This window comes from Rhinolophus hipposideros (assembly GCF_964194185.1).
Source record: "Rhinolophus hipposideros genome assembly, chromosome: 14".
Taxonomy (NCBI): domain Eukaryota; kingdom Metazoa; phylum Chordata; class Mammalia; order Chiroptera; family Rhinolophidae; genus Rhinolophus; species Rhinolophus hipposideros.
This window is the reverse complement of record NC_138060.1, coordinates 56,189,092-56,202,155: the sequence shown is the minus strand read 5'-3', so window position 1 is coordinate 56,202,155 and position 13,064 is coordinate 56,189,092. Positions and strand designations below refer to the sequence as shown.

The window sequence follows — 13,064 nt, the reverse complement described above, 5'->3', positions numbered from 1 at the left end:
CAGTGAGGCAGCCTTTGGCCGTTTGGCCAGGACTTCTACACCAGACGCCGGGCTGAAGGAGTCTTGGCCATAGGGGCTAAGCCCCGAGTCCTTCAGTGGGACATGGCAGAATCTCTCCTCTTACACAAGCTCAGAACCAATCACAAGGTTCAATTTTTGGTGCTATTTAACCCACGGCCAAGTACAAAAGAAATCTGGCTAACATCCCATCTAGAGGTAAGGCTCTATCATTTACAACTTAAATTAGTTTAAGTTGTGTGTTTTCCTCAGGATGAAGCTCAGTGAAATAAATGTATTACCCTCACAAACCATTTAATAACAAGGAAAAAAAGGTGACACAATCGAATGAATTAAAAGTTTAATTCTGAACCATTTTTATAACCGCATTTTCTCTTGAAGCATCGTATCACAGCAGGTTACAACAACTTTGGGATAAAAGGCAACTGGTAAACTGTCCAAAACAAGGTTCCAAATAACACCTCTTACTGATTTACCCTACCCATACATATCCCAAATAAAGTTTTTGATCAAAAACATGAAATAGATCCACCTGCTTATTTTAAGCATATTAAAAAGGAAACTAATTGGACCATTTCTATTTGTCTATTTTATACAAAAAGGCTACACAATGTTACACTTTATTCAGATTACAATTAGAGTGATTATGAATTAGTGTTCTACACCATTACTCAATTCTTAAAAATTAGAAATTGCTGCAGCAGTATTCACTATAACTTAACACTACAAGACTTAAAAAACTAACAGTTACTGCAAAAAAAATTAAAAGAGCTACTTCAAAGCAAGCAAAGTCAGTACCATTACAGATATTAAAAAAAAAATTTTTTAACAAGCAAGGCTAGCGTTTGATAAATTCCATCTTGTGATCCATTCTTGTGCATTCTTCACTTCTTGAGTCACTCCCAAAATCCATTTGTATTGTTACTCCTCGACCAAAAAGGACCAGAACAAAAAGTTTACTTCAATTGTTCCCATAGGAAACTCAGCTTGGTTAGTGTGTCAGGCACTTTCTGAGATACCAGCCCACCCCTCGAGCCCTCTCAGCAACTCTACAGGCCAATCACAATGCAAGTTCAGACAATACAGCTGTATAAAGAGAGAAAGGCTGCTATTAATGTTTAAAACAGCAAATGTTACTCATTTGAGTATTAAGTTGCAAAAGCTGTGGCAAAAAACAAAGTTAATGACTTCCACACATTACCACGTAACAACCAGAAATCTGAGAACATTCACATGTTCTAAGACATCTCCTTTCAAAGTATGGATCTGTTTCTGTGGCAGATTTACAAAGAGGCCTAAACCACTCCCACCCTACCAACCAAGTCTTTCTGAAGTTCTGTAGGCAGAGTAAAAGTATTTTACCCAAACTGGCTTTTAACTTCTTACCTAAAGGATGATTTACAGGTCAGTATCAAACCAGGCCAGCTGATTGCTGTCACCTGGCGGCAGCCCATCCATGAGGTCCTGGGCGTGCCCCAGGTCTGGCAGCCCATCAACTGGATAGTCAGCACCAGGGTGGTGGCCACCCATCTCATGCTCCATCATGGGGTCCATACCCAAGGCATCTTGGCCGTATCCGCCAGAGTGAAAAGAACGATAGCTGGGATCTAGGAGAGTTGGGGTGGCAACAAAATGCGGGGGGGGGGGGGGGGGAGGAGAGAGACAGACAAGTTAACTCTGACGTTATCAGGGACATCCAATGGCAGCACTCCTGTCAGAAAGCACTGCTTTCTCAGCCTCTTCGGCCAGGTCACCACCCGATGCCAGGGCACCCACGAGGCTACGCTAAGTTCCTCAGGACAAAGGCAGCAATCTACCAGTCTACCACGCAGGCATCATGAAGCCATGGGCAGGAGAGGAAGGCAGTAACCCACAAGTCTGGCAGATGGAATCTCTGCTGAAAAGTCCAGGTGATACCCACGCAAGTACTGACAAAACTCAAGACATGTTTCCACGTTTTATCTTAAGGGTTGGCATTTATTTCTGCCAAGGTAAGAAGCTTATGGGCTTATAGTGGTTTAGTAATTGGGAATAATAACCAGTTACGATTATAAATTTCAGATGAATAGTTATAGCTGAGAGTGGTCTAACCCACGGCTGCATCTCCATTACCAAGAGCTGAGTTAGCTTTTTGAAAATCTTGGTAATGTGACTATGTAAATCTCCACCCCAGAGCTGAGCTTGGGGACAGGAGTTGCCCATCTTCTCACTTCCTGGGTGGGTTGCAGGCACAGGTGTTAGGGCTCCTCTGACAAAACAAAGCCAGTCCTGTCCCGCACGGCAGAGGCCGAGGCCCAGGCCTCAGCAGTAACATAGATTTGTCGGGTGTGACGTGGTCGTGCTCAGTGTGTGTCTCAGAATCCATGTTCCATTAGAGACGCTGCTGCTAACTCTGGAATTTAAGAGCTGTCTTTGATGGCAGCCACCACTTTCCTGCCAACACTGGTTTCCAGACAAGCAAACCAACTCTTTTTATAAAGCTTTGATCTGTAGCTTGATCTGAAGTTAATCGAGAAATAGTAGCCACGTACCATCCTGGCGATATCCAAGGGGCTCTCCCTGGGCGCCGATATCAAGTCCAAGGTCAGCGGTCTAGATGAACAGGCACAAGGCAAAGAAAAGCAGCAGATGAAAGCTCTCAACTTTAAGTATACTTAATACTCTCCAGTATTTTGAAAACATGTTTATTTTCAGATTACAAAAGAAACAAAGAACTCAAACATTACAGAAATACTTAGAAAATATAGACGTATATCATACAGTATTTTAAACTCCACCCCTCAGAGATTAACCACTGAGACCTAGGGAACATGTCTTCCCGATGTACAAGTATTAAAAATATTCACCAGATCATTCTTTCAGTAAATACATAGTAAGTACTTACCGTGTTTCCCCGAAAATAAGACCTAACTGGAAAATAAGCCCTAGCATGATTTTTCAGGATGACATCCCCTGAACATAAGCCCTAATGTGTCTTTTGCAGCAAGAATTAGTATAAGACCCGGTCTGATTTTCGGGAAAACATGGTAATATGCACCAGGCACCATTCTAGGTAATTGATACAACAGTAAACAAAACAGGCCAAGTGTTTCCCCACCTAACAGGGTATGTTACATGAAAACAGATTTTTAGCCTGAATAGCTGGAAAGACAAAACTGCCATTAGCAGAGATGGTGAAAATTATGACAGGAACAGGTTTGGGGAAAGGGGTGGGTGGGAAGCTCAAGTCGGAACATGTTAAGATTGCTTATTAAAACCCAACTAACACATTACTCACTGTTAAGCAATTTGCTTTTTCTTTCACCTAACAACATATAGGATCTCTTCCTATTCATCCAACAAATATAATACACTGCGTGACTACATACCATAATTGAATAAACTGTCAGGGTGGTTCTAAAGTTTCAATGAACAACTCTGTACGGAGGACAAATACTGAAGACAAAATTCAGACAAATTCAAGTGGAAAAGGAGACGAAAACTGAGCATTAAAGGAAAGTTCGATAAACTGACTCCAACTAACAGTGTTTAATATTTAATGGATTACCTCTTTCCTTATGCCCTGATGACAAGTATTTTAATTTGGTAACTGTTTCATTTCCCTCCCTCATGAACTCGAAGGTTTAGCAGTTTAACCTGTTCTCTCTGAACAGGCTGTTTAAAGCTGTCGTTCTCCCCACAGCAGGTGCTAATACAGCACCAAGAATGAACACTAGGGCCAAGGACACAGCCACCGCCAGTGACCAGACACTAATTGTTCTGGGGCATCACACACTGCCTCACAGCGCCAGCAAACTACCAAATATACGCACTCACTCTGCCTACCTCATTCCAAGCCATGGGCTCCGTTCTGAAGAGAGAACTGGTCAGCTCAACGGAAAGCCGTTTCTTATAATCCTGTGGTTTGTCCTCAGACATTCGGAACAGAACAGCAGCTGCGTATGTTGCTGGGAGAGGACGGGGAAAAAGGCCCTTAAGAAAAAACTGAGGCTTCACCACATACAGCCCAGCTCCCAGCTCTGGTTCCTTTTCTACTTACCCACGCCTTCGTTCCTCGAGTGAAGTAACTCTGTGAGGGGTGCTGTGGCCCCCTCGGCTTCGATGGCTTCTGCGGCCTCCTTGTCTTGAGCAAGTTCACAGAGGACCCCTGCTGCTACTCTCTGGATATTTTCAATGGGAGAATAAAGCAGCTAAGGAGAAAACACACACCAACAACACCGGATTAAATCAAAATACAGCGCGCACCCCACGGTGGTACAAACATTCCCATTTCAGAATGTAAGAGGCATTCATACGACTTGTATTAAATCATAATCATGCCCTCCTTAATGACAGGGATATGTTCAGAGAAATGCATCATCAGGCGATTTCATCGCTGTGCGAACATCTCGGAATGACTTCCACAAACCTGGGTGGTCCAGCCTGCTCCACACCGGGCTGTACGTAGAGCCTATGGCTCGTAGGCTACACGCCTGTACAGCAGTTACTGCGCTGAATACCGTGGGCAGTGGTGACACAACGTAAGTATAGGCTGTGTACAGCAGCAGCACCACAAGCGTGAGTCACAAGCAAGCTCTGTTGCGTCACAGGCGGTGGAAGCTTTCAGCTCCATTATAACCTTACTGGACCACCGCCGTGACGTGTGGTCCTCCACTGCCCAAAACATCCTTCTGCAGCTCAAGACTGGATTCTCTACATTTATGTTCCAAAGCGTTGACTGCGCCAGAGCACTGGTTTCCTAGTATATTTTTAGCTACAAACCCTTTCTTCAGAGTTTCCATGGCACTAAGATTTGGAAAACCCAGGGGGCGGTCTGAGGCTTGTGCTCTGTCAACCCAGACCAGCTGTCATCCCTCCAAAACCGAGTACCCCGAAAAGCAGAGTGCAAAGTCTCTTTCCTCTTCTCGAGGCCTCTAGTCCCTGTGTTTCTCCCACCGCCCCCCAAAATGAAGAGACTTGTCATAAAATAAAATGTATCTAACATAAAGGATGCTGCACGTTGAGATTCTCTCTTTCATACTCTGGCAGGCGGCATGGGCAGAGTGTTGTCATTTTATAAATGACAGTAGATGAATAGTAAATGGCGCCCTTATTTTGGTCCCTGATTTCCTGAAAAGCTGCTTATCGTTGAAATCCTAAAATATTACGGACACATAAAATCTAGAACACCTCACTTAAAACCAACATACCTGCACAAACAATGGAATGGTGTTGAGTCCTCTAATTACGATTCGGTTGTGGACATCCCGAGCGAGGATGTGAAGGGCTCCAGTACAACCTTCGACTATTTCTTCCATGCGGACGCCCTCCTACCAAAAGAAACGTGGTTACAAACAGGGCATTCTCCTTCCTCAAGTTTTAACCTTGAAAGACATTCTGTCCTGAGTGGCAATTACTAGTTATTCACATTACACACCCAAGGTTCCCAGAAGTTGCAATCAGTGCAGGACGAAGGAGGATTCATTAGCAGAGTGTCACAGAAAGGGGGCCGCAGGGCAGCACTAGGTCCACGCAGCACCCCTCCCGCCCACACACAGTGCTGTACAGGGAAGGACAACTTCCAGATACCTCTGAGTCCCAAAGACATTTCTAACAGAGAGGGTACCAACCATTCTACGTTAAGAGAGAACGAACGGAAAGATACACAAAGACAGGAAAGCAACACTCAGACTATGTCGGTGGTTTTCCCTCACATGCTCCATTTTTGTACACCTACGTACATTTGGTGAAAACTTAGCAAAGTTTTATCGCCAACTACTAAAATTCTACTGAGCTGCCAGCAGAACATCCACTCCTCACCTCCCCCAGACTTTTCAACTGATAGCTTGTATGAGAGAAGGAAGTCAGCTTTTGCAAAATCTAAGCACTACCTGCTTTCCCTGAGTTTTTAAAATGGTTATGATTCTGCTCCTTTTATAAACAACTTGATTTTTGTAAGACACAAACACTCCTTTCTTCCTAGAGAAGAGATTTAAAATAAAAGGTACCCTTTACATTTATTAAGCCACTTCATGGACACTCGCCAATCAATACCAAAAGTAATGAATGAAGAGGGCCAACGCCCCCTAATGAGTGCATAAAGAACAACTGGGGATTCCCAAAATCTGTTCTGGTAAGGTCCATCTTTGTTTTCTAAAGTAACCTACTTAAATAAGAACTCTTTGAAGGTCTAACTCTTAAATTCTGAGGATTCAGAAATGTCTTTACTTGTCATGAAGCTAGCTAGTCTTAGGACTGCAAACTTGATATCAAAGCTTTAGGCTGAGATTATGAGTCAAGATTCCAGAAATGCTACTACTTATTCTTGACATTTATTGGTAATCTTAGGTCAGTATAAATAGTTTAAACCACTCCTGGAAGAGATAGTAAAAGGTGTGTTAAATATTTATAGGTAAAACTCACGTTGTGGGGAATAAGAGGCTCTGAGATCAGACAGACTTGGATTCAGATAACGGCTCTGCTACTTCCTAAGGAGTGACCCTTGTATGAATTACCCCCAGCAGTAAATCACACCCCACCCTCTCTTGTAAGACTGATGATGCAAAGATGTCAAAGGAAACATCACTAGGGGCCACATTATTCCTTATTTTCTCTGCAGCCACAGAAACATGTCAGCTTTTTTAGCCATTAGCAAGCAACCCTTCCGGCAGGAAAGAGAATGGAGGGAGCCAATGATCAAAGCAGTTCAGGACCCTATGGATTTATGCATTCCTTTTGGGTGGTCAGGTGTCACTGCTAAGATTTACTCACCACAAACTGCTGCTGGGTTCCGCCCATAGATGTACGGCGCTGGGTATCCTGATGTGCACGAACCAGCAGCTGAACTAGCCGTGGGATGGCACCCTGCTCACGCAGAGGTGCATGATTTGCTGGACAAAGGGCAAGATTTCGAATCAATCCAACGGTAGCCTGTAGAGAAGAAGGAAGAATAAAGAACTGGCATACGACACAATTCCTACATATCCCTTAGGCCTGGACAGCCATCCTTAGCTAGAGGTGGCTCATTTTCAATTTGACCGTCTACCTTTATCAGAGGCCAATGGGATGGTGGGTGTAGGAGTTTAACCACAACCGGCAGTCCATAGTGGAGGCGAACGGCATTCTGGGCCATCTCTGCTTCCTGGTGTCGGCTGGTCAGATGACGAAGGGCACAGATGGCAGGCTCAGTGATGTCCTCCCTGTCACCAGCACGAAGGACAGTACGCACCAGCGCCTCTATACCACCGACTTGGCACACCATCATCTTGTTCTTATAATTATTGCAAGTGAGATTAGACAGAATTCCGGCTGCACAGGTGACCACGTTGATATCATCTGAGCCCAGCAGCTGAACAAGGGTCCCAAGCAGACCTTCCATCCCTTCCTACGGAAATAAAAGCAGATGCTCAGGACATATTCATCTCGACTCTTATCGCCAAGGCACCGGTTTACTCCGAATTTACCTGTTTAGTTGCAGCATCTGAAAGATTCCTAAGAGTCCAAAGACAGTTCTGAACAAGACGCTGACTTGGATCTGTCAGGTGAAGTCCTAACGCTTGCATTCCACCTGGAATATTAAAAAAGATCAAAGGCAACGGCCATTAGTTAGCCATTCCTATCAGCACTGTCTTCTCAGCCTTCTAGGGTGTCTCTCCTTATTGCCAAAACTTATCTCCTCCATCTAAGTCCTTTATTTCCTTTTATTTTCTAGAATGTTCCTCACTTTCCCTTTTCCAGTTCATCTCAACTAGTGACCACTTCTGTCAAATATCTATTATTCCTTCCCTATGTGGAAAAAGCCTTCATTATTTCAACTGCCCCCCTATAGGTAATATTCCTATTACTTTTTAATTACCTTCATCTATTCAATCGTTTCAAAAAGAAATATTCAATACCAGGCCCTATTTTGAGGTAGAGCTATACCAGTGAGCAAAATACTCTAAAATCCCTACCCTCATAGAGCTCATGGTCTAGCTGGAGGAAGACAATAGACAAATATACAATTAATAAGTATATAGTGTGTCAGCGGGTGTTAAGTGCTACAGGGAAAAGTAACACAACAAGGGAAGGGCTATAGTTCTAAGTAGGGTGACGAAGGCACCTCCGCATGAAGGGGACATCTGAGCACAGACCTGAAGGAGCCATGTAAACTCCTGGGGTAAGAACAGTCCAAAAAGAATGCACTGGAACCCCCACTGCCAGGGACTGGATGAAAGGCAGTGACTCTAAAACACGTGATCCAAAGGCTCACAACCTTCCATCATGTCGGACCCTAGTGAAGGGCACACACACTGGCAGGTGTCCAAATGGAAGCTCAATTCCCCGCTTAACTTCCCCCATCTCTCTCCTACTGTAATCACTTCTGAACATACATGGACAGAGACACTTTCCCTTGTCTCCATATTCATTTTTTTCCGGTTTCATTTCCACAAATTAGGTTAGATCTACTTGCTGTAATTCTCATGGCCCCTGTACACTTCCTTCATAGTATTTATCACAACTGTAATTACATCAACCTCCCCTACAAGACAATCATCATCCCTATCTGGCTCCTTTCTCACAGCAGCTCCAGCTAATTAGAGTGACCCACACAAGGCTGACAGTCAGTGTCTGTCAAGTGCCTCGATGCCCCTCTACCTTCTCGCCCCCAGAGATGTCATTCCCTCCCTCTGCTGTAACTACTCTAAGACAGTGGAGCCGAACTCCAGATGCCATGAGAACAGCCTGTACAGACTGAAAACACACACATTACGATCCGGCAGCTCCAGGGTAAAAGCCCCACACAGACGACTTCGAGGCACCTCCCGCCTCGCTTCCTGAGGCCCTGATCCGCCCCCCTACCCCCACCCCCCACGAGCTCTAGCCCAGACTTCTCCTGCACTCACTCCGGGCCCATACATTTCCAGCTACCTACTGGCCGTTTAGTCACTTTGAATGTGTCAGCTTCTTAAACTAATTTGTCCCCCACGTTAAACAATCCACTCTGTAGTGCCAGTTATCTTCAGGGTACCAATGTCGCCCCAGCACAGACCACTCGGGTTCCACCTTCAGCCCCTCCACGATCACATTCTATGGATTCTTTCAGAAGTCTCAAACATTCATGACTACTTTTAATACCAAACCAATTAATTCCTAGACGCCTGTTAACACATCTCAGTGGCCTGGCCTGCCAGCCTATGATCATTCCAACTGTCATACAAGGTAGTATTAATATTCCGGACACCCCACTGTGATGCTCTGCCTCTGCTTAACCATCAATAGCTTCTCATTAACTGTAAGATAAAAGCTAAATTCTTTAGCATAACCTGAAGGAACCCTTTAGAATATGGATCTCACTTAGAATTCCAAACTGACCTAAACATTCTACATCTATGGTTCCAAAACTGGAATAAAGCACAAATAAACACCTTACAGGGGCTGAGAAAGTGCTGCACAATATGACATGACCGTGCCTAGCTCATCAACCTTATGCTCGCTATTCAGCCCATTGCTCACTGCGTTCTGCTTAGACAGACTCCCTTCAGCATCCAGAACTCAACAACCTCTTTCCTACCTTCAACACATAGCACATGCTTCTCCACTCTCCACTTTTCATACAGACAATAGGTGTCGTCTCACCCTGTAATCCCATCTAACACCCCCTTCTCAGGGAAGCCCCTTCTCCCTGCCCCCCACCCGTTAATTCTGTATCACTACTTGCTGTTTGTTTCTCTCACAACGCATTCCAATTTATAATAACCCATCTCTTTGCATATTTCTATCACCCTCACTAGAATAAATACTGGGACCATACTTGTTTTGTTACCCAATGCATGTGCTTATTACTATAGTGCTTGAAAAACAGGTGCTACTGAATATTTTCACAATAAAGAACAGAATAAACAGGGAAAATTCTTAAAATGCAGATCCCTAGGCCTCTAGACCCATACATTTTCAGCTACCGACTGACCTTCTTGAACATTCCAGGGATTCTGATGAAATAAATCTGAAACTCTGGTCTTTTTTGCAAGCACTCCAGGAATTTCTGGACTAGCTGGCAGAATTTACATCCCCTCGTTCTATCTGAACTCAGCCATACTTGTTTATCCCCAAACCTATTGTCCCACTCCCAGCAGCTATCCTGGGCGACCATAATGCCCGTCTCTCGCATACATTCTCAACAAGTGGGAAAAAGTAGGTGTTAACAACCCTATACTTCCAATATTTTCTATGAAGTGCTTTTCTAGTGTTCCTCTTCCAGTTTTACTTTGAAGCTTGGTTTGAGAGTCCAGGTAGACGTTGTTAGGTTGGTTATGGAAGGGAAAGGATGCGAGGTGAAGAGTAACTGTTATCTTATTGACAGAAAACCAAGAGGCCCTGCCTGGTACAGACCTTCTATTCCTTTCCTCTGCCACCAACATGCACAAGACACAAGCTGCTTCACTGAAAATACTTAAGGGGGACAGAAAAAACCTGTTTTTCGTATGAGACCACTTGTTCACTAAGAATACAGAGCAGCAGAGCAGATGTCTTCTCATGAGCACCCACTAACAAATCAGGGGAATCGCTTTGCTGCATATAACTGTACTTGAACACAATATGCCGTAACATAATTTCTCCTATATATTCACAGGTCTATTGGCAAAGCAAATCTTGGGTCTGGCCAAAACCAAAATTAAAAACAAATGTTATCAAGCCAAGATTAGCTGTCATTTTTGATAGTTAATGAGAACTCTGCCTAAACTACACTTAAATAGCAGCAGTGCAGGTGTCCTACAGAATACATACTCTGAATGTGACCTTGGCTACAAACTGAAGAGGACCGCCTGCTCTCAGCCCACTGAGGCCGAGTTCCACTGCTCTTGTCCTAGGAAACCGCGCAGGCGCCGCGCGCGCGTACTCACCAGCTTCCACGATAGCGGGCTTGTTGCTCGAGCAGACGGACAGCACCTTCAGCACCCTGCTTGTGGTCCACAGCAGCTTCTCGTACGTGTAGGTCCTCATTATATTCACTAACGCTTGAGGTCCACCACTCGCCAGAATGATCAGCTAGAGAGACACGTATGTATTGTTAGTTGTGGAATCTGGATCAAACGCCTGAGGAAAGCCGCACTGTATTACCATCCTATTTTATTACACCAACATTTCCGCCAGCTTGCCATTGCCTTCAGTGTCATCCTGGACCCCACTACCCAGCCCCTCACACTGGGGCCCTATTTAACCCCGCCTTCTACAGCACTGCACTCAAATCCAGGCATCCGTGTCCTGCCAAGAACGTATCAACTCTGGCCCAACTGTCCTTCTCCCCACACTGATCATAACAAAAGGAGAAAAAAAGTAGAAACGACAGTGGTATGCAATACGCACATATATAAAAGTTTTATCAAAGCTGCGTCATTGAAAATTAAAACCAGAATGGGCACTTAAAACTCCTAATGAGCTGGCTCTTTGCTTTTCCAAATCCTATCTACCTGACAAAGAGATGCCACACCACAAAAGAATCATTCACTTTTGCCCTTTACTTCCCTGCTTACCCCCACTTCCCAACTTTACCCTAATTTTCTAAAAACAAATCTTATCACTTCATGCTTCTGCTGAACATTATTTGATTGCCTCACACTGCTCTTTTAACGTGGTCTACAAAGCCCTGTGGGATCTGTCCTGTCCATCTCAGTAGTCTCAGCTCAAACCTATCTTCTTCCTACACTCTGTAGTTCTTGAACTTGTAAAACTCGCCATGTTCATCCCCTCAAGATGCCATTTCCTCTCCATGACCTTCACCTACTCAATCTTTTCTCATCCTTGAGAGCTGAACTCAACTACCACTTCCTTCAAGAGTCTCCCTGAACCCTCAAAACAGATCTGGTTCACTTATGTGCTCTCACAGCCCCTCTACTGCCCCCAACACATAAATAGTCATTTCGGTATCTATCCCCACCTAGGTCGAAAGCTCTAAGATAAGCTTGCCTGTTATATTCCTATTGCCTAGCATAGTGCTTTACACACATTCAACTATTTGAAAGAACGGAGATGTCTAACTTTTCTAGGATACATACAGAGGGTGAGGCATACAATGAATTTGTAAGTCCACATTAGGACATGACACTGGGGGTCTCCAAAGCTTCCTGACAAGCACATTCAGAACAATTATTTTACCTTGCTTTCTTGATTGCCGTAAGCTAAAATCTGAAGGCAGTCTGTTGTGATAGCCAAGAATTTAACATTTGTTTTGTTGAGCAATGCAACCATTTTCTGCAGCCCGCCAGCCAAACGCACTGCCATTTTAGCTCCTTCTTGATGCAATAAAAGGTTGTGGAGAGTTGTAATGGCATAAAACAATACAGAATCCACCGGTGAACTGGGAAGAAGAAAAGAGCCTCATGAGAACTGCTGTGACTACACGCTTGTCCTTCTTAGCTGCGAGCATTCCGACCAGGCTCTCTTACCCAAGCATCTTCACCAGGGCAGGAATGCCCCCCGACTTAAAGATGGCCAGCAAGCCCTCACGATGATGGGACAGATTGTGCAAGGTCCCAGCAGTACAGCGAGCTGTTTCCACATCGTTTGTGTTCTGCATGGTACGTACAATAGCAGACACCATCTGAGGGGAACGCATGATGGCGTGTCTGGAAGCTTCCTTTTTAGAAAGTTGATGGACCATAACTGCAGCCTTATTGACCACCACCTATAATGTACAGGAATTAAGAGACGTAAGTTTCACACGCTGACATCAGGTTGACACTCTGAGATCCCTTCCTTGCGCGTTCCCCGCAAAGCAGATGGGAAAGCTGGCCGTGTCATTACCAACCTGGTCCTCGTCATTCAGCAGTTTGGTCAGTTCAGGGATTGCACGTGTGGCAAGTTCTGCGTCATCTTGATAGTTAATCAAATTCACAACTGCATGTTTTAGCATCTGTGATGGCTCAGCCAAACGCTGGACATTAGTGGGATGGGCGGCATCAAACTGTGTCGATGGGATCTGCATGCCCTCATCTAACGTCTCAGGGAACATAGCCGCTCGTACCCTCTGAGCTCGAGTCATCGCATACTGTCCATCAATATCTGGAAAAGGTCAATTCAATAATCAC

General features: G+C 44.5%; 1 protein-coding gene across 7 annotated transcripts in view; it reads right to left on the bottom strand.

Moving 5' to 3' along the window:
• Nucleotides 1–341: 341 nt before the first annotated feature.
• CTNNB1 (catenin beta 1) overlaps nucleotides 342–13,064 on the bottom strand; it is a 39,478-nt gene continuing 26,755 nt past the window's right edge. For 3 of the 7 annotated variants that reach the window (XM_081073130.1, XM_081073129.1, XM_081073131.1), the window contains exons 4-16: nucleotides 12,785–13,038; nucleotides 12,423–12,661; nucleotides 12,133–12,334; nucleotides 10,881–11,025; nucleotides 7,461–7,564; nucleotides 7,043–7,381; nucleotides 6,769–6,927; nucleotides 5,208–5,327; nucleotides 4,058–4,208; nucleotides 3,844–3,965; nucleotides 2,550–2,610; nucleotides 1,405–1,625; nucleotides 342–945 (exon numbers count right to left, since the gene is read on the bottom strand). In XM_081073130.1, coding sequence (XP_080929256.1) covers nucleotides 1,417–1,625; nucleotides 2,550–2,610; nucleotides 3,844–3,965; nucleotides 4,058–4,208; nucleotides 5,208–5,327; nucleotides 6,769–6,927; nucleotides 7,043–7,381; nucleotides 7,461–7,564; nucleotides 10,881–11,025; nucleotides 12,133–12,334; nucleotides 12,423–12,661; nucleotides 12,785–13,038 — 2,105 coding nt within the window. In that variant the 3' untranslated portion in view covers nucleotides 342–945; nucleotides 1,405–1,416. Of the gene's footprint in view, nucleotides 1,626–2,549; nucleotides 2,611–3,843; nucleotides 3,966–4,057; nucleotides 4,209–5,207; nucleotides 5,328–6,768; nucleotides 6,928–7,042; nucleotides 7,382–7,460; nucleotides 7,565–10,880; nucleotides 11,026–12,132; nucleotides 12,335–12,422; nucleotides 12,662–12,784; nucleotides 13,039–13,064 lie in introns of all 7 variants that reach the window. The other 4 variants (XM_081073128.1, XM_081073127.1, XM_081073132.1 and 1 more) reach the window with 2 other exon arrangements.